Here is a 22,010-nt window from a genome sequence, read left to right as displayed (position 1 = left end):
AATGGCCCCTGTTACTGCTCCGCATTGTTTCTGAGGTGGTCTACCCTACTCCAATTAACACCCAACACCCCAGAACATCTGGCCAGGTTGCAACTACTGATGCGCTATGACTTACATGTTTTGATACTAATTGTTTTCTGGCCTCCAAGTAAGGGCAACGCCAGTATGAAGACAATAGCTTTGGGTGTTCACGTTAAGTGACAGGGCCTCTTCACCAGTGGTGTTGCTCTCTTTGTTTTTCCTAGAGCTTCCTTGACTGGTAACCAGGTGTTTGAAGTAAGATCAGAAGAGAAAGATTGTTATCAGACAATGCATAAATTCTGTACTAAATGTAATCAAAATAGTTTTGAAGTAAATCTACCTGCCACTTCCTTTAGTTAATGGAACAGAAATCGTTCATGTGGTAAATGCAATAGTGTTTCTTTTAGCAAAGGCAGTAAAGATGTTTCCCTGCAATAAATAGAATAGAGATAGTCCCCACTGTAAGTACAACAGAGTTCCTGTGGTAAGTATAAGAGTTATTGCAGTAATATAATAGATTGTTCCTGAAGTAAATGCAATAGTTTTCCTTTAGCAAAAGTAGTAACAATAATTCCACAGTAAATGCAACAAAGGGAAGTGGATTGGGAGGGAAGCAAGAGTCCATAGCCACAGCATCAGCAGCTTGCTCATCAAGCCAGATAGCTGGATTGGAAGTTGAGAAGGAGCAGGAACATATCTTCATCCTCAATGTTCTTTGTGACATCTGACGCTGCAAGCCCCCCGCCCCCCCGCAGCTGGTGCACATGATAGTGAGAGCCTGCTGGGCTCAGGGGATGCAGGTGCCCTTTTCCTCTCTGATTCTGCTCTGCTTCTTTCTATGTGTGCCTGCAAGAGAGAGGAGAGATTGTGTTGCACAATGGATGATGTGCATACAATAGCTGAATTGTTGGAGATATACAGAGGCAGTCAGAGGTGGGTGTGTGATTGGCACATTAGTAGGTGTGAAAGTGAGGTGGAGTACTGAGTGCCAAGGGCTGGTGCTGGATGACTAATGTGTAATGTAATGTATTTAGTAGCTGGTTTTGTGATCTGTTTGACATATACTACCTGTAATAATAATGTTGCTAATGCTTCCTGCTGTCTGGCAATGTTGAGAAGAGAGCAACACGAAAGTCTCAGGAACTTGCACAGAAATCTTTAAGATGATTCTGATAAACAAATTTTGCCATAATTGTAATCCCAGTGCCCAAAGAACAGGACAGATGAATTTCACCTCCTCTATTGCATTTATTAAAGAAAGGATCTTTTCTATTTACTGCAGGAATGATTAATTGTATTTACTGCAGACCTACTGCCTGTAGTTTTTTACTAAGGGAAGACTATTGCATTTATTGCAGGAACAATATTACAACAATAACTCATAAATTTACTGCAGAAACTTGCATTTACTGTAGGTACTATATATACTGTGGGAAATATCTCTTCTGCCTTTATTAGACAAACCTTTTACTGCACTAACTATTCCATTTACTGCAGAAACCATCAATTAGATTTACTGCAGAATTGACCTTGATTACATTCACTACAAGAAAATCTCCTCATTTTCTGCATGAACTCTCGATTTTTCATTTGCTGCAGAAACAGCCTGTTGCGTTATTTTAAAAGCTGTGACAGATTGAAAATACATGATGTTCAGCTGCCAAACCTGCTTAATTCAATCGCAGGTGGTGGCTTGCTCTAACTACTGGGTTGCATTGTACTTCCCTTTACGGTGTTAGTGCTGTATCTCAGAAAAATATATATTCAATTTTATAAGTACCAGAGTATGCCTGATAATAGTTTGGCCTGGTTGCGACTTGTGTAGCCAATATTGGACATTCTCAGGATGAAAAAGACAATGGCCGGGATTCTCCCAAAAAAAACTAAGTGCTCAACAGGCGGGAAGACGGAAAAATTTCCTGCCCAGTTTGTGGGTGTACTTTGTTTCATGAATTTCCGGCACTCTGTGCATCACAGAGTGCCTCAGAGAGATACACACCAGAAACTGGAGTGCGGGGCCTCATCCTGCTGGAGAGGCTGGCAGCACAGCGCCTCTGGCCTCCCGGGCCTAGAAAGTACCGTCATGGGCTTACTAATCATGTAGAAATTGAGATTTCCATATGGTAATTAGCCCCGTGCGGATTTCTGGGGAAAACAAAGGCCTAGGAGACTTGCGACCGGCTGTATGCTGGTCGCGAGTCCCGCCAGAGGCTCCCCGCTGGTGTCTCCCAGTCTGCTGTGTTGCTCGAGCAGCAAATTGGGAGAATACCGACAGGGGACACTGTGCAGAAAGGAGAAGGCATCCATCTCACTTTGCAAATTGCTCAGCTAAATGACACTGAGGATGATCATATTAAAGGTCACGATACAGATTGTCCTGCCTATGTAACACCAGGGAGGATGCTGGGCAGTAGAAATGGCAAGCTGGGCGGGGGAAAGATTCAAAAACCTGGACAATATTCTGTAAACACCTTTAAAATATTTTGGGTTAGATTTAAGAAAACACATTTGAAATGAATAATCCACGATTTGAAACCATATCATTTTGAGTGAGGTATGTGCATGTTGAACTGGATGGATGGTTGCTGTAACAATATAATGTTGATATAATATCAACACTCATGACAACAGCATGATTTATATGCTATATTTTGAGTGAAACTAGAAAACAAAGTATACCGTCTTAACATTTACTTTGTTTCTTTGCAGTAAACTGCTGGGTGGTGGAATTGAAAGCATGGCAATCACTGAGGCATTTGGTGGTGAGTGAGTTCAACAAAGGCAGAAAGGCCCTGGTGTTAATGGAAAGAATGAGGTGGAGGCAGCAAATGGTGCAAACAGGAGTGAATGCATTTCAAAAGGCTTGGTTTTAAAGCACTTTGAGTCCTTCAGGATGTGGAAGGCACTAAACGTGAAATTTTTCTTTCATCTTTGCAGTTAATTTCTGTTTTTATTTGCAGAATTTCGAACTGGGAAGACGCAGCTGTCGCACACTTTCTGCGGTAAATTCCCGTATACAGAACATTAAAATCCCTATGCCAGCACTTCAGAAGTTGAGAATATAAATGCTGGGTGTGACATTAGATCATCTATGCCATTGTTGTTATTCGCATAAAATAGTGCAAATTAAGGATTTAAAAGTCCATTGTAATGTTGCAGTGTTAAGAATCAATCTACAGTTTGTATTTAGAAGACAAATTCTTTCAGAGGCAATATAATTGTTATAGTTTAGAATGCGAGTAGGTGAAAGATACAACTGAAACCAATCTTTTTATAAGCATTTATTTATATATTTTGCAGATTACAAGCAAGCACTTGCTAACCCAACCCCAGTATCAATGTCATTTATTAATGGGCACAAGCGAAAATCCAGTTAGTGCTCATCACCTGCCGACAGTAAAACGCAATTTACATAGTTACCAATGATCAGCCTTTGTACAACAGGAAAGACTGAGCATTGTACCCTAGACTCACTGTAGATTTATACTTGCACTAAGTGGAATCATCTAAGGAGTATTATGGTAGTGGTTTCCTGAGTTAAAAAATACAAATGTAACAGCAGTGCCCTTTTTACAGTGGAACTTTTCAATTGAGATGACCCTGTGAAAGAGAGCACCAAAATGAGGCAAGCTGATGAAAGTCTAGTGACCCCTGACCAGAACTGTACCAATTGATTTATCTCTTTCATTATAGTAACAGCTCAGCTTCCTGGACCGAGTGGATACAGTGGAGGAAAAGTAATCTTCATTGACACAGAGAACACCTTGTATCCTTTCCTTTGTTAGGTGGTTCCCTCCCACAGTCCAAAGATTTGCAAGTTAGGTGATTGGCCATGCTAAATTGACCATAGTGTCAGGGGATAAGCAGGATTAGGGCCTAAGTGGGATTGTGGTTGGTGCAGACTTGATGGGCTAAATGGCCTCCTTCTGCACGTAGGGATTCTATGATTCTATTCCCATTCCACAACTTCTTCTGTTATGAATTCAGATCCTGTGTACATGGAGTCTGCAGCTCCTCATCTCCTTTCTCCTACCCCTGTTCTTATTTGGGTCTGAGCTCCAACAATGAAGTGCCTTGGGATGTTTTTGTAGGCTCGAAACACAATAGGCTGGTATGCATGTACAGCAAATAATTAGAAAAGTTAGTAGAATGTTATCATTTATTGCCAGGGGATTAAATTAAAAAGTAGGGAGGTTATGCTTCTGTTATAAAGTGCAGTAGAACGACTACATCTGGAGTACTGTGTATTGCAGTGGTTCCCAACCTTTTTTGTATCATGGCACATCTTTATACTATAAAAACTTATGCAGCACACCTTCTATTTTCTCCAAGTGAACTTCCCTCTTGCAGTTGTGCCTCTAAAATCTCCTGAAAACATATCAAGGCACCATTTAATACAATTTTTATTAGTTTAAGAAGTTTACACTCAAAGCCTTATCACAGATTGCATGCCAAATACAATACTGAAGTCTGTTTTTCCTTTTCTTAACCTCTGAAACCTGTTTCTCACCTCTGAAATCTTCCCTTACTTTGTTTTCTTCACTTCTCTCTGTCTTCCCTCTTGTTTTTTTCAGCTTCTCCCTGCCTCTCTCGCTTCTGGGATTTTGTGCCCTTTTTGTGTTTTTGTGCAGGTGCATGGGACCTTTGTCTTCAGCTCCATGATTGGCAGCTCCAAATTTGTTTTTGTATAAAGGTGTGCCGTGATCTCATGAATATGCGTCAACCAGGAAAGGGCTGCATGCACGCTAGTTGAAATGTTTTATGTTGGTAACCCAAAATTTTGCAGCACACTTGTAGGGCCTTCACGCATACCTCTGTGCCACGACACACTGGTTGGGAACCTACCATGTACAGTGATGGTCACCTTATTTAAGGAATGATGTAAATGTATTGAAAACAGTTCAGAGAAGGTATGCCAGATAAATATCTAGACTGGGTGAGTTGTCTTATGAGGAAAGGTTGGAGAGGTTAGGTCTGTATCTGCTGGAGATTAGAGAAGTAAAAAGCGACTTGATTGAAACATCAATACCTGAGAGGTATTAACAGGGTGAATGTGGAGAGGATGTTTCCTCTTGTGGGAGAATCTAAGAACTGGGGGCCACTAATTTAAAGTAATGGGTCACCCGTTTAAAACAGGTGAAGAAATGTTTTTCTCTGAGGGTTGTGAGTCTTTGGAACTCCATCTGAAAAGGTGGTGGAAGCCGAATCTTTGAATATTTTTAAGACAGAGGTGGATAGATTCTTGCAAGGGAGTTACTGGGGGTAGGTGGGTTGCAGATTTGAGGTTACTATCAGATCAGCCATGATCTTATTAAGTGCAGAGCAGGATCGAAGGCTCAAATGGCCTACTGGTCCTGGTTTGTATATTCTTCCATAATGTAAATGTAGTAAGGAGAGCACAGTGGTTAGCACTGCTGCCTCACAGCTTCAGGGACCCGGATTCAGTTCCTGGCTTGAGTCACTGTCTGTGTGGAGTCTGCATGTTCTTCCCATGTTTGCATGGGTTTCCTCTGGGTGCTCTGGTTTCCTTCCACAGTTTGATACGCTGGTTAGGTGCATTGGCCACGCTAAATTCTCCTGTGTGTACCCGAACAGGCGCCGGACTGTGGCCACTAGGGGATTTCACAGTAACTTCATTGCAGTGTTAATGTAAGCCTACTTGTGACACTAATAAATATACTTTATTAGCTGTAATTTCAGTTTTTGCCTGCAGATTGCAAAAATCTAGGGTGCAATTCTCCCAAAAGTGCTGAATTGGCGGGAAAACTGTTCTAAATCCTGACTGTTTTGTCAGTTCAGCTTCTTACCTGAATCTCCGCATTCTGTGCACTGCAGAGGTCCCAGTCGTGAATATCATTAAAAACCTAGGGGGATAGGCCCTATTCACGCTGGAGTTTGACATGGGCATTTTGCCCCTTGGGCAGTGCCAGGGAGTATAGGCTAGCATTGCCAGGGTGCCCATGCCCAGGGGCACCACCCCCCCACTGCTTGACCCCCTGGAGGGTCCCAATTGCCACCCCTTCATTCAGGCGGATTCTCCCACTAGTTCCCCGAATGTGGGGAGCTAGTCTGAACCCTGCCGGAATGAAGTACCCCGGCAGAGTGGGAAATTCAATCAGGACCTGAAAGTTCTTGATAATGAACTGATAAAATATTTAAAATACATTTTAAAAAGATTTAAATTAATTATCTGGCTTCCCACTGGTTTCCAGCATGATCTGAGCGACGACTGTTCTCCGGCTCTGGAAGATGCGCTTGCGTTCCCGGCGCACGCGCAAATCCCATTTCAAGGCCAGCGATGCCCATTTCCACCTCGACCCGCCAGTGAAGTTGTGGGTTGCGATGGGAGAATTTCACAGAGAGATTTTCACTATCAGAATATTCCTTTCAAATTGAAAGATGTACTTATATTAACATAATTGTTGAATGTTGCATTTCTAATCTAATAAGTACTATTAGTGCATTGTGCTGCATTACTTGTATGTTTTCTAATTTCCCACGTAAAGCACTTTGAAGGTTCTCAAAGAACTGTATGAAAGGCTTCTGCTGATTAATGAGTGCAACCTTGTGAGGTAGCTTTCTAGGTCCCACACCAGCTGCGCATCTGGCTTTTCTTCCACACTCTGTCTTATTGCTGTTTGGCAGCCGTCCCCGTCACTGGTTCCTCCTCAGTCCTGTTCTCTGCTTCACCCAGTCCTAATCAATTCCCAGGATAGTTTGGTGTCTTTTGGAGGTACTCCTCGAATTATTTGATCACTGTATCTCCTGCCACCGACTGGGAAGGCTGCAGCAACGGTTGTGCATGCTCATTCAGCCTACACTGCCGCTGAAGGCACATGCAAAATTGCTCCCGATGCCTTTCCTGTCAGATCCAAAATTCTGCTGCTTTCAATTCTGTTCAGTATTGTGGTCTCACTGCATTGGAACCTGCAATGCAAGCATTTCCTATGGGAGCTCCAATGTTAAAATTCAATATTTTAAGTGTGTGTATGTTGCCAGTTTCACCACCAATGGATGCCTTGATGATTATTTTCCAAACATCGCTGGATTCCAGGGAAGTGCCGGAAGATTGGAAAATGGCTAACGTTACGCCGTTGTTTAAGAAGGGTGGCAGGCGAAAGGCAGGGAATTATAGGCCGGTTAGTTTAACGTCTGTTGTAGGTAAAATGTTAGAATCCGTGATCAAGGAGAAAATAGCGAGGCATCTTGAGGAGAATTGTTTGATAGAACAGATGCAGCACGGCTTCGTTAAGGGGAAGTCGTGTCTGACGAATTTATTGGAGTTCTATGAGGATGTGTTTAGGGCGGTGGATAGAGGAGAGCTGGTGGATGTGGTGTTTCTTGATTTTCAGAAGGCGTTTGATAAGGTGCCGCACAAGAGGTTATTACAGAAGGTTAGGGGGCATGGAGTTGGGGGTAGGGTCTTAGCGTGGATAGAGGATTGGCTGTCAAATAGGAGGCAGAGAGTGGGGGTCAGTGGGTGCTATTCGGATTGGCGGTTGGTGACTAGTGGAGTGCCCCAGGGGTCGGTGCTGGGGCCTCAGCTATTTACCATTTATATAGATGATCTGGAGGAGGGAACCGAGTGTATGGTGTCGAAATTTGCTGATGACACCAAGATTGGTGGAACGGCAAATTGTGCGGAGGGTGTGGAGAGTCTGCAAAAGGATCTAGATAGGCTGGGCGAATGGGCCAGGAACTGGCAAATGGAATTTAATGTTGGCAAATGTGAAGTTGTCCACTTTGGTAGGAATAATGGTAGGAAGGACTATTACTTACGTGGCAAAAAACTGCAGCATGCAACGGTGCAGAGGGACCTCGGGGTCCTTGTGCATGAGTCGCAAAAACCCAGCCTGCAGGTGCAGCAGATGGTCAGGAAGGCAAATGGGATGCTGGCCTTCATCGCGAGGGGGATTGAATATAAAAGTAGGGAGGTCTTGCTGCAACTGTACAGGGCACTGGTGAGGCTGCAGCTGGAGTACTGTGTGCAGTTTTGGTCGCCGCACTTACGCAAGGATATTTTGGCCTTGGAGGGAGTGCAGAGGAGGTTTACTAGGCTGATACTGGAGTTGAGGGGGTTGAACTATGAGGAGAGGCTGAATAAACTAGGCTTGTACGCGTTAGAGTTTAGAAGAATGAGGGGAGATCTCATTGAGACATATAAGATGATGAATGGGATGGATAGGATAGAGGTGGAGAGACTCTTCCCGCTCAGAAAGGACAGTAGGACTAGAGGGCACAGCCTCAAGATAAAGAGGGGGGCAGTTTAGAACGGAGTTGAGGAGGAACTTCTTCACTCAAAGGGTGGTGAATCTCTGGAATTCTCTGCCCGTTGAGGTGGTGGAGGCTGCCTCGCTAAATATATTTAAGACGCGGGTTGATAGGTTTTTGATAGGCAAGGGGATTAAGGGTTATGGGGAGTGGGCGGGAAAGTGGAACTGAGCCATGACAGATCAGCCATGATCTTATTGAATGGCGGGGCAGGCTCGAAGGGCTAGATGGCCTACTCCTGCTCCTATTTCTTACGTTCTTATTATCATGTAAATTCCACTGTCACATTTCACTATAGCTGTGTAGCTTTCTAGAAACGCAATTTACCAGCATCTATTTATTATATCTCCCAATCTGTGATGGAACTATAATCTCAATGAGTGCTGCTTCCTTAAGCTAAATCCAGTACATTAAGGCTTTGTGCAGGAAGTTTCTATACAGCCTGGGTAGTTTGTTTAGTAGATAATGCGACCCTTAGTCCTAAGGTCTTAATTTCAAATCACACATTTAGGAATGATTTATTCCTTAAATATTGTAGTCAAATTACTTTTAAAGGTGGGTGGGGGGGGTGTATCACGTGATGAAAGCATGGGAATGGCTGCATTTTTGCAAGTCTGGCACTACTCATCTTTTAATCCTTTTATTCGTCCTGATGCACAACTTGTAATTATCAAACCCTGGAGGGTATACTCCACGCTATGTTCCTTGAAGATCCTGGTTAAGTTTGGGTGGTGGGGAGCTGGGTAAAGTCAAGAAAATCCTCATTTGATCAACATGGTCGGAAACAGCCAAGGTGGAGTCTTGTTCATTGTGGCAGTTTAGCGGACTCACACTCTGGTGAAGTTGCAGACATCGAGATGATGTGTGCCATTGTGAGTAAAATTGTAATGATGTCTTGGCAGCCTGGCACAAATCATTGGTGTCCACATTGATGAACTGCAAGAGATCTGAAAGAAAATGGGTGAAGGGGAGAAAAGACTCCCTATCAATCAAGTGGGCAGTTTCTTTGGTGGATGTTCACCTAGGGGATCGAAGCTCATTCCTTGAAAATCCTGCTACGTGATATATTGGACATTGTGGTTAAATCTGGGAGATGGGCCTGGAGAACAAGTGTCTGTGTGTTCAATCGCCTGATGTGGGGGGAGGCTGAGGATAAATTCCCAGCTAATTTGAGAACTGGCAACAATGCTTTCGTAATCTTAATTTGAAGGCTGAGCGTTTCATGTTCAAAGAGCCGTACTATGTTCAGTCTTCAAGATCTGAGGTTGGTTTTAAGCCCCTCGCGCTGGTCTTATGTTGTTTTGACCTCAATGTTCTTGGAGCAGGGCTGGAGATGGCTGGGCATTGCCCCCTGCTGCGGCCTAGGACTCTCTCTACGGGGGATTCTGGGTGATGACACAATGGATGTTGCTCCACAATACTGCCAAGGCTTTGGCCTTTTCAAGCTCTGTGGATGACTATATTATCCTGAAACTCATCATTAATTCTGATCTACTTCCCTTATAATTATAATCCTGGTTTTGTGATGTTATCTTTTATCCTGACAAGGGTTTTTAATATATGAGCACTGACGGGTTATGTCATCTGTTATTTTGTTAATCTTTGAAAGCCAGGGATATCCATCTATTTATAATTCAGTTCATTAACAGGTATGCTCTAATGGTGGAACGAGGGAGACTTAGTTTAAAATGTGTTACCATTGACATTCAGTCTTGGACTTTCCATATGGCATTGGGGGAGCCTGCTTCTGGCCCTGGGTCAAATCTAAACTCCTGGAGTTTAGTATTTGTAAGATAAAGATATTTTATTTACGTGTTTTGATAATGGATCTCCTTTGCGCTACTTGGGGGGGGCATGTTGGGTTGGTTGTTAGGCATCAGTGTTGTGCAATTATTTATTTTTTGTATTGTAATCCTGGCATTTATAATAGAGGTTTATATTATGTGGTATCCTTTAATTATGGATATTATGAGTAGCGTCACAGCAGGGTGGTGGGCAACTGATTTGATGTAGAGGTGGTCTAGTAGGAGTCCTCATAGTGGGTGAGTAACCAGAACTAATGGTGTCGTGTTTTTCTTTTGTTTTGGTAGTTTGGGATCAAAGAATCCTTGTTGGCTTTCTGTGAATGTACAGACAGATCATGTATCCTGGAAAAGAATGGGTTTTATCATCGTTGGCACCTCTGGTATAGCTAAAGTTGGTGAAATGTATGCTGGTGCACACATGAGCGTGGTCAGGGAACCCTTCGTTATCCAGCCCTTTTTTTTTGGGTTGGTTGTCTATATTTCCCTTGGCTGCATGAGTTGTGACAGTGGCTACTTGGTTGTTTGTCTGTTGTAATGTAGGATGAGCACATCGTCCTGTTGGGAGGAGGAGGTTCTTGTCATCCCTTGAGATATCTTGACTGTGGATGTCTGGGTGACACCTCCGCCTGTTCCTAGGTTTCCTTGATGGGGGGAAAATGGGTGGAATCCTCTTGCTGTTGGGGCCTGAATAGCATCTCGTGTGACTGGGGATAAGGAGTGTTTGTTTTGTTTGAAGCCCAGGGGTAGCGTGAGCACTCCTGGCCTGTTAGCCCTCCTTTTAGTTATGTCGTTGTTTATCTTGGCTGCGAAGGTTAAGGTAGTAGCTACTGATTATCCGTTCTCGGACCCCGGGGAGAATACACTAGATGAAGGAATAGGCTGTCCTCCCCTGAGATGTCCCTTTTTTGGGTACCTATGGACAAGTCTCCTTGAGCTTTAGATTCCCCTAGGCGAGTGGTATCCTGCTGTTTGCGGGTCCTGAATGTGAATCGCATTATCTGGGCTCTGCATTATCTGAGTTTCTCCTGTGAGGTTATGTGGCTATGCTGCTAATATCCTGCATGTAAGAGTGTACACCATCAAATCAGGTCTTGTGTCTATGGTTTTATCATGGTGTTCTCCTCTCACCGAGATTTCTTTTCGTGATCTCGGTTAGTGATGTAGGCTCCAATTTATGACATTTGATCCTGCAGAATTTCCCTTACCTTGTCAAGAGGGGGAGGACTGCATCTTTCTTGCAACATCCCGTCTGTAGATGTCTTGATCATTCTTCTTCAGGTTAGTTGGTGGGATTTCCTTGATAGGGAAATGGATTAAATTTTCTACTGATGACAGGCTTAAGCAGCACCTCCAGTGTGGCTGAAGATAAATGAGGCTTATTTTGTGGTGAGCCTAAGCATGGTGCGAGAATCCTTGGCTTATTGGCTCCTTTTTTATCTATGTCAATATCCCTTACTTTCTTTGGTTGTGAATGCAAGGGTAGCAGCTAGTTTGAAAATTTGTACTTAGAACCTATGGAAAATATAACATAGGTTTAGGAGTCCTGTTGTTTGTGGGGTCCAAAGGTAAGTTTAGATACTTGAACTCTGTTTTATCTGCACTCTTCCCCTGAGACTGTGTAGCTCTGCTCCTGTTATCCTGTTTGCGATAATGTACAACGCAATGCTGCGTCATGGATTTGGGATTGTACCTTGATGTCCCCCTGTTTTGATGGTTTCCCTTCATTGTTTGGAGGTTTTGGGTGCTGTTTTAGGCTCCAATTTGTTGCATTTGACCCCATAAGGGCTCGCTTATACTATGTAGCTTGGCCCTTGTTATCCTGTGGGAGAGGGTGTGCACCACTGTGCCATCTGTTCATGCTTTTACCCTGATAACCCCAACTCTGGGTACTCTCATTATCAGTATGAAGGGAGGTGCCAATCACAATATTTACAACAAATTCTGGTTGATAATTGATATTCAATACCAATTCTAATGATAATTGCCAGTCTTTTCTGTATGTATAAATGGAAAAATGATTATGTTATGCTGTGCCAGTCTTTGAGGGTTTGTTGGGCTATTTATAAAAATGGAGAAAAACTTCAATAAAATTATTTTTAACTACTTTTAAATTGATTTTTACCAGTACATGTCTTTAGTCTAAACATTACCGTCAATTCTCCACACTGGAGGCAGAGATTCTCATTTACTGAAATCTCCTGATAACCTACCTTCATTAACTGAATCAGCAGAAGTGTATTTTATAGAGGGAACAGTTGATAAATGAACAGTGGACTAAATATAAGAAACTAAAACTGATTAAGGACTGCATAGATCTAACCCTAAAAATGGATAATTTGAACTTTATTGTTAGCCTATGTCAAATCAACTTTTGTTTTAATGCATGCAGCTGGTGACACAGAGTCAACAACTGCGAAAGTACAGGAAGTTCTCCCCACAGTGCTGCAACACTGTTAAACACGGCTAAAAGTTCCAAACCCTGGCAGAAGAATAGAGGAAGTCTTATGGAGCAGCAGGTGATGTCTCAGCCTCTGAGCCAGAAGTTCCAGGTTCAAGTCCCACTTCAGGATTGATGGCCAAGGAAGGTGCATTTATAATGTAAATCAAAGAAAATTGGAGCCGCTACCATCACTCTTCATGGCTCAGGGCTACACCACGTATGTAAAAGTTCATGTTGACATAGTAACTTGGACTTGGACAGGTTTTGAGTGGGTGCGTTGGTGACAGTGGGTGCAGACCAGTTTGGAGCGTACAGTCTGATCACTGGTTTGGCTGAGGTGGATTCAGGACCAACTCCTTGCCATACCCACAGTGGAAGTTGTGATGCAGTGGGCTTGGACTTGCCTTCAGGCAGAGAACTAAGGAAGAGAAGTGGAGAGCTGAAGAACTGGGGATAGCCCTGCCACTGTAACCACCTTTACAACTGAGGAGGAGGAGACCTTGGAGATCGACATGATTATGGAGCCCACAGGGGTAGATGGTGGAGAGATTGGGTTCTTTTTCATGCATTAGAATGAAATATTACACTGCTACTTGGCAGATAGCAATTACTCATTGCTGTCACCACTGACTGAAATATCATCATCTGCACAATGAAGAAGTTATACTCTTCCCCAAATCGATTCTGCTTCACTTTTTTATCTCTTCTAGGTCCTTCAAAGTTAATGGAGCAGTTGGAATGCAGGGAGACTGAAGAGTCCTCTGAGGAAAGTGCACATACTAAGAGAGCACCATCACATGACTCCTGTACATACTCCACTAGCACAGAAACACACAACCTAATGGGGGATTGTTATATACTTAAGCGGATGTATGATTGCTTTATGAGCTGGTCACATGATTTGATGGTGATGTAATTGGGGGTGTAAAGCAGATTCCTGCTTTAATTCAATTTTCTATGTATACAGAAAACAGCTCCTACAATAAATCTGTTGTTATTTTGAATCCATGCATGCAAACCTCATCTTTTTTAAATCTGCAACCCTTAACATATTTATGTCATTACAAAAAGAAAATTGACAGTGAGTCGGGATTTTGTTTCGTTGAGAACATCAAGAAAAGATTCTAAATTAAAGAAATATTGTGGATCCTCACACTTCAAGTATTTGAAGGCTGGAGGCAATAAACAACAGGATTAAAGATTGAAGTACCAATGAAGGAAGACCAAGCAAGAAGAAAAAGTATTGCATTTGTTACTGGGAAAAAAATGGGCGAACTCTAAGAGTGCATGTGTTGCATCGTGTAGTGGCAGAATAGAAGGAAACTCACATGCAGATGAAAATGGGTGGATGCTCTGTGTGTGATTCTAAAAATGTTTTTTCCAATTTGAGAAGGGTGAGATTCAAAGCACAACCTGACATAATTAAAAAGAGGGGTGCTTTGCTATAGAGCTGGGACTGTTTGAAGAAAAAAAACATCAAGTCAATGGTCTCCAGGGTAAAAAGGGGAGCACTGGGAAGATGAAACAAAATATACACTGAGCAGTCTTGAATTGCTAGTGCCTGCAAGAGAAATGGTGGGTCAATTAGGTGTCTTGGGACCTCACAATGAAGAAAATGAATCATGAAGTTCCTATGCAGGGTGTTTTCAGTACTTTGTACAAGTGAATAAAATAACTAACGATTTGCTCATACCAGCTTTTCTCAGTACAATAGGAAGTAAGACCTTCAATTTGCTCCAGAGCTTGGTTCATCCAGCAAAGCCAGGAACCAAAACTTACAATGACTTGACAAGATCATTAAAGAGCATTATTCTCCAAAGCCACCGATCATCACGGAGTGATTCAGGTTCCAATGAAGGAATCAAGTGGTAGGCGTAAATATTACTCAGTTTGTGGCAACCTTAAAAAAGTCGGCAGAACATGACAAGTTTGATGAATCATTAGAAGTTACTTTTAGAGACTATCCGTTGTGGTCTCCAAAATGAGGCTATCGAAAGGAGATTGCTTACTGAATATGCTTTGTCTTTAAAGACAACAGTAGAAATCACATTGTCGATGGAATTGGCTGCTAAATGACTTCACAGTTTGGCACTGGAATGAAGGTTCACAAGTTGGGAGCTGCCCATAGGAAATCAAAATGGCAACAAGCATGTCATGGATGTGCCAAGATGGGTCAGTCAGTGAGTGAATGCTGGAGCAAGGATATACTGTGGGGAGAACTTCCTGTACTTTCGCAGTTGTTGACTCAGTGTCACCAGCTGCGTGCATTAAAACAAAAGTTGATTTGACATAGGCTAACAATAAAGTTCAAATTATCCATTTTTAGGGGTAGGTCTATGCAGTCCTTAATCAGTTTTAGTTTCTTATATCTAGTCCACTGTTCATTTATCAACTGTTCCCTCTGCAAAATACACTTCTGCTGATTCAGTTAATACAACAACTGAGGCAAAATGGGTCACATTGCAAAAGCTTGATAGGTTAGACCAGCTTTCCCTGAGAAAAATTTCGAAGAAGGATCTGGATACTTTTAAAAAGAAGAACAAGTTGCATTCTTCAAAAAGAATTTACAAGATAGAAGAAAAAATTACAGTTGTGAAGAGAACGTCCAGAAATAAGATGAAGAAATCTGACTAAGCATCTTATTCATATAGAGCAAATCACATAAATTCTGGGTGATTCGGAAGTTAAGTGGATAACCTATTAGACTGGGAGTTCATACTGATGCTTCTGCATCTTTAATTCCTGAGACTTCATATCAACAAAAGCTGAAGCATCTTTCTTTAAAACCAGCTGATGTGATATTCAACTGTTCCTCTTCACTGGACTCTGTAATCAGAATATCATCTGGGTAACGTTATACATCAGAGAGACCATTTAAATTTGATCCATCAAACTTTGGAATAACTAAGTGTGGATGTTATTCCAAAAGGCAATCTTTTATAACAAAAAAAACTTTTATGATTAACAATGGTAAGCGATGTGTGAGATTCAGTGGCACGTTCATCTGTAACTATGTTTGTGAAAGATCAATCTTGCTGAATTTCTGCCCACCTGATAACCCAGCAAACAAATCTTCAGTTAAGAGAAGCAGATATTGATCAGCACACCGCACTCAATTTATGGTTGTTTTAAAATCACCACAAATATGAACTGAACCATCTGGTTTTATGACAGGTATGATGAGGGTGGCCCAGTCACTCATTGTAACCACCTCTAACACACCAGTTTTAACAAATCATGCTAATTCAACCTTGGGACAAATTGCATACGGCACCACTGTTGCTTTGAGATTATTTTAGGTTCACTATTAGGCTTTACCTTGAGTTTAACTTGAACTCCCTTCATTAAGCCAAGTGCTTCTTCGAATACACTCTTGCATTTATCCAGAAGGTGTCAAACTTCTTCAGTGTTTTTGGAGCTGTACTCATCCAGGCAAGTGGAGAGTGTTCCATCACACTCCTGACTTGTGCCTTGTAGATGATGGACATCTCTTTCCCTGCCACATTTAAAGTTCATGCATATGCACCCCAAGTCCCTGTGTTCATATATGCTCTTTCAAACTGTGACATAAAGTCTAATAAATGCCGTAAGTTGTATTTCTTAGAGCACTGTGCCGTCTTCTGGGCATTTCAAGCACTTTAACATAGTGTAATGGGAGTCGTAATAGACGGAGAACTTAGTCAATATGCGTTCTTGGTGTGGCTGACAATTCTCACCTTGTCTAATCATTCTTTCACATTTTTCTGTATGACTAGCCATGAGTATTTTCTTGGATTGGCAATGATTGTCAGTAATTGTACAGTGCCTATAGGGCACTGTGACTAACAGAGCTTTCCTCCTCTGTCTAACTTTGTCCAGTAACGTATCCATATCTGCATCCAAGAACTTGAGCACTCTCTGTTCTCTTGCAGATGTAGCAGATATAATGTGTAATGGCACCCTGCTCCCAGTTCATTTGTCTGACTGCCAGTTGTTTTAAACTGCTGAAGCCTCAATAATCCTGCCGCAGCATATTAGTTCTTGGCAAGCCCTGAATCAGTGATATCTCTTGACACTTGAAACTCACCTCTCATATTTAAATTAGGTTGACTATAAAAATTAAAGCATCTATATTGGACTGCTGTATAGTATATTCTGTCCAGGATTTCATCCAAGTAGATAATCTAGCTATTGTGATTGTATAATATGCAACAGAGTCCCTAGCCGCGATTCTCCCATTTGGGAGACTGTTGCTTTGGCCAATTTGCAAGGTTCACAGGAGTGTTCAAGCCCTGCTTGCGTCTCCCAGTGCCAAATTTCCGGTGGTGCCTGCTCCACACTGGAAATCAGAGAGGAGGAGCAAAGACATTTTCATGGCCATTTTAATATCATTTAAATGCTATTAGTGGGCCCAGTATTGAAGTCTCCAGGCCCACTAGCATCTCCCACCCCACTTTTGGGAAGCTACCGGCCCAATGCTCTTGGACTGAATGGGGGGGAAGGGGGGGCAATCAGGGCTCCCCAAAGAGTAGGGCGCAATGGGGTGCCCCTGGGGCATTGGTATCCTGGTAGTACCAGGCTGTGTCCCTGGCATTGCCCAGGGGGCAAAGTGCCAGTGCCAAGGGAGTGGGGCATATGAGGGTGGGGCCTGATGAGGGCGGGGTCTAAGGATGATCAGTGGAATGAGGGCCCCACAGCCACTCTGTATGGGGATCATGGGGGGAAGCAGGGAGGCCAATGATCGGGGCGGGCTAGGGAAAGCGTGCCGGGGGGATCGGGACTGTGGAGGTGGGGTGATTATTGTCTGGGGTGTGGATTGGTGGTGGGGTGGGGGAGGCGAGTGCAGGAGACCATGGCGGGCTGGTCCCAGGAATGCGTGGGGACAAGTGAATGTGGGGGTGGATGGGTAAGGGTTGTGGGCAAAGGGCTGGGCAGCAGTCAGAAGGCCATCAGTGCAGGGCCACTGTGTATGTGCTGTTCTCGGCACTGACAGATCAATGCATGCGCAGTAGCCCACTCTGCACTGATTTCAGCCTCTCTGGCAGAGATACTCCCCCCTGCCCCTGAAATTTAATAATATTCACCCTGGTGGCCTCTGCAGTGCAGAGTGTGGGAGATTCTTCTTTGAACTCCCTCTGAAAAAAACAGTGTGAATTGCTCCAGTTTTCATGTGAATTCAACACTTAGAACTTTGGAGTATTCCGCTCCCTGTGTCATTGTCAGTGTGTGTCTATGAAGAATTAAAATTAAAACCTCCATGTTGTCTTGTGTGTCTGTTTTTATAATATCAATGTGTGCCTGTATATTACCATTTAAATGATTAAATCCTATCAAACCTATGAAGTGGGGATGTGTCACAGTGTGATAGCATCTTGACATCCAGCTTGATATCTCAAAACCCTTAACCTCCTGTAGCCGGCCGGATAGATTGCGAGGGATTGCTGATCGCTTTCAAGTGGATCCAGATGCAGTACTAGATAATGTGCTGTATGCACGTGCTTATACCAGTAAGAACACATTTATCTATTTCTGTTGCAGTGTGAAGTGTGGAATGATATTGAACTGAGTAATATTGTTTTAAGATACAAGAAAGCTTTACTTGATGTCCCATGTCAATGTACTTTTTAGTAGGTTGCATCATTGGGACAGATGTGCGGGAGATGGAGGAACTGGGAGAGTGGATTGCTCACAAGGTGTATTTTGTGAGAAAATTCAACCTTTCCTTAATCTAAATTGCTACCTGTTTTCTTTTTCTTCCTTCCCTAATTTCATAAATCCCTTTCTCTCAGAAGTCTTAAGTATCTAATTGTCCTTACATTTGAGTCATGTCTATTATTGTTACTACACCAAATGCTCACGGAGCTATTTCCACAACTCACAAACATTACTAATCACACTCCTTGCATTTATACACATGAAGTACAAATCCTGTCCTGTTTTGAACTCTAATTGTCTTCTTCATTTGTCAGTTGGTGGGGACTAGATCAGAAACTCCAAGGTATGTTATGAAGTTAGCCTAGACCCCAACATATTTTGATTTTGGCATTAATGTGAACATAAGGTGTTTCACTCCAGGTATGATTCTATTGACCCACTCGGGAGCATTTATTAAAACAAACTTTATTTAACAACACAGTTACAATATAACAAAAAGAATGAGCATAACTTCTGCCAATTAAAATATTTAAACATGACAAGGTATAATTCTTAGCTACAAAGTGTTGGCACTGCTGCCTCACAGTGCCAGGGACCTGGGTCTGGCCTTGGGTGACTGTCTGTGTGAAGTCTGCATGTTCTCGCTATGATTGAGCACCTCCATGTGCTCTGGTTGCCTCCCACATGCCGGTTAAGTTGATTGGCCATGCTAAATTGTCCCTTAGTGTCAGGGGGATTAACAGGGTAAATATGTGGGGTTACGGGGATAGAACCTGGGTGGTGTAGGTTTGATGGGCTGAATGACCTCCTTCTGCATTGCTGGGATTTTATGATCTTGAGCTTGTTCCATCATTCAATTAGAATATAGCTGACACTCATCCCTGATTCCTATTCCGTGATACCCTAATACAACAAAATGTTAGTATGTTAATCTTAAAAATTTCAATTCTCCTAGCAGTCACAGCCTTTACTGGGAGAATGTTCCAGATTTTCACTCCCCTTTGCATGGAGAAGCCACTTCTGAAAGCTTAACTCTAATTATACAATTATGCATTGAAGTTCAGATTCCTGCATCTACCTTATTTGAATCCTTTTATAACTTACAAATCTTGATTAGATCAGCCTTTGAAGTCCTCGTTGCCCCATTGGGTCATCCAAAGGGCCTTGCCTGCATAGCCCCTCGATTTTTTTTTACTTACCTCTGTATCCTCAGGATTTCCAAGCTACCTCAGTAACATTCATTTCTAGCTGGACTATCAAAGCTCTAGACTTTCATCTGTTTGAGTAGACAGCATCTAAGGACTCTACCCAACATCCTTAACTAGATGGTAAATTCAGAGCTAACCAAGTAGAAAACCTGGTAAAATTGCTGAGCCAGCCTCATTGCAGGCAAGTACAGGTTTGGGACTCCCATTTTGTCCCAAAGTTAGGTTGCTGAAGCCCGCAGTAAAATCCTGCGTTTGCGAATTCTGTGTCTCTCTCAATAGGTGCTGCCAGACCTGCTAAGTATTTCCAGCGTTTTCTGTTTCCATCCCATTCCAGATTCCTGGTGAAGTCACATCCTGACAATTGGGAAATATTCCCTTTCTCCCTTCTCTTTGTCTCCTAACTCCCAATCAATTAACTTTACTGTGATGTCACATTCTGTGCAATGTTGGTGTCAGGAGCGGGTGCTTGTCAAGCGAAGACCTTTTATAAAGTTCGCTAGATTTCATTGTTGACATGGCATGTTCTAAAGACAAAATCACCCACATGGCATTAAATGCTCATACAGATCTGGATCTAGCTCATTAGATGAGTTTTACATGTTATCACATGGCTAAAGTATAGAGTGGGAACAAAGTGCAAAAAGCTCTGCACACCTTTCACAGGCTGCTCCATCCAAGGCTTTCTTCTCACTGATTTGCCTTCATCTTTTAGTTTACATCAGCTGAGGATTTGTTATAGAATAATTGATGGTGTTTGAAAATCTTTAAAGGGAATCCTTTTAGTGATGACAATTCACCTGTAGATGCTGTGTTTGTTTAGGTATTAGTTGCTTGCTCAAATGTTGAACTGCTAAGATAATTGCACAGCTCTGGATTAAAGACGAGAATCTTTAGAGGTTTATTGACTCTAAATAAACCTCTATTTAGAGTTTTATGCTACATTTGAGTTTCACATCACCTGAACTTATAACCTGAATACCCAAGTCTACGTTATTTTATGTGAAAAAGAGCAGCATTTCAAATACTAACTCCTAGGAATACAGCTGTAAATATCCATCCATTCTAAAACTACTTTCACCACTGCTCTCTGCTTTCTGTCTCTTAGCCAATTTCATATCAATGCTGCCACTGTCTCTTTAATCTCAGGGGGTTCAGTTTTGCTAATACTTTCTGAAATCGAAATATAAAAGGTCTGATCCTCAGATTTTGGGATGCCCTTTAAAAATGGCATGATGATCTAAGATTAAGTTTTAAGGCTTCCATCTCCATTGCTCTTCCCCTTCTCTCTCCTGGCACATGTATGAACTCCCATTATGTGCTCACTTATACACCCTGCCCCCTTCAGGCCCCACCCCCTTTAGTCCCCATCCCCTACAGGCCTCCCCCTCCCCCCCAACTTCAGCCCCACCCCATGGCGATGCCAGAGCACTGTCCAGCCATGACCCTGACCAACTGGGGTCTACAGTGGCCTCATAGTCCGCCAATATGGTTATCATGCCTGGTCTCCATTATTTCCTTGATGAGTTCAGTGGGCTTTATCAGACTTGGTTTGTCTTTAAGGATTTCATATTGACTCATTTACTATCCCATATTTTTCCAAGCAACAATATTTTGTCTTTGATTAATGTGTCTGACCACAGATGTTAGGATGACTCCCTGAAATTATCCAGTTTAACACTCTTCCTCCATTTTTTTTGAACAGGCGTGTAATATACCCACATTTGCAAACACAACTTTTAAAAATGGCAGCCCACAGCTCCTGTTTTCATTTTGTTGAGATGGGGAGTAGTGAGGAGCTGGATTGAAAATCAGGTCTGCAGCTCCCTGAACGAGTGTGGAGGCTGCCAGGTGCAGAGATGGGCTGGGTAGATGGCCTTCTCGGTGCACCAACACTTTGTTGGAATCAATTCATAATGTGTACAGAACGAAAAAGCAGGCCTCTAGCTGCTCACACATTCCCCATGCCCCATCCATGTCAACTTATGCTACCTCACACCACCCCTACCCAATTCCCATAGCCTCTTATACTCCCTATGCCAACACATGCTCCTCTATCCACCTCCCATGTTCCCTTATACCATCCAAAGTGAACGCACATCTCCCATGGCTATTCATAGCTCCTATTCCAAGTTAGTGACAACCCATGCTTCCCACCTACTATCTTTTGCCCTGACCTCCTCCATGCCAGCTCACCAAGTATCCACCATGGACAAACCTCAGACGCCATGTTGACATCAAATAAAGTTGCGTGTCTGTTGATGACATCAGTACTATTAAAAAAAACTCTTATGAAAACAAACATTTCTATTCTATAAACTCTTGACAATCAAACTGCATACTTTGCAGGCACCCCACTACAATAATGTTAGTTTGTAAAATCAGTCATTGCAGCTCAAATCCTATAATGATAACTCTCAGTTTTATATCAACAGATGGAATGAAATTCAAGAACTGATTTTTTTTTCAAAACTCTAGACTTTTTTAAAATTTAAAGCCCAGTAAAGTTAAATCCATTGACAGTTCTTTGACAGCTTAATACTCCTATGACAACTTTGATTATCCTTTGATAGATTGTCAGTTTTTTGACAGCTTTAACAGTTCCGTTGAGTTTATGCACCTTTTATCCACAAT

The 22,010-nt window shown here is 42.5% G+C and overlaps 1 protein-coding gene across 1 annotated transcript in view; it reads left to right on the top strand.

The window, feature by feature from the left end:
• Positions 1-22,010, top strand: part of dmc1 (DNA meiotic recombinase 1) — a 51,496-nt gene that overhangs the window by 13,556 nt on the left and 15,930 nt on the right. Inside the window, exons 5-8 of the mRNA XM_080217428.1 lie at positions 2,731-2,783; positions 2,982-3,023; positions 3,715-3,787; positions 17,932-18,023. Coding sequence (XP_080073554.1) covers positions 2,731-2,783; positions 2,982-3,023; positions 3,715-3,787; positions 17,932-18,023 — 260 coding nt within the window. The remainder of the gene's footprint in view (positions 1-2,730; positions 2,784-2,981; positions 3,024-3,714; positions 3,788-17,931; positions 18,024-22,010) is intronic.

The sequence above is a fragment of the Carcharhinus amblyrhynchos genome, chromosome 35 (genome assembly GCF_965287045.1).
Source record: "Carcharhinus amblyrhynchos chromosome 35, sCarAmb.v2.hapA, whole genome shotgun sequence".
NCBI lineage: Eukaryota > Metazoa > Chordata > Chondrichthyes > Carcharhiniformes > Carcharhinidae > Carcharhinus > Carcharhinus amblyrhynchos.
This window is presented reverse-complemented; position numbering and strand designations above follow the sequence as displayed.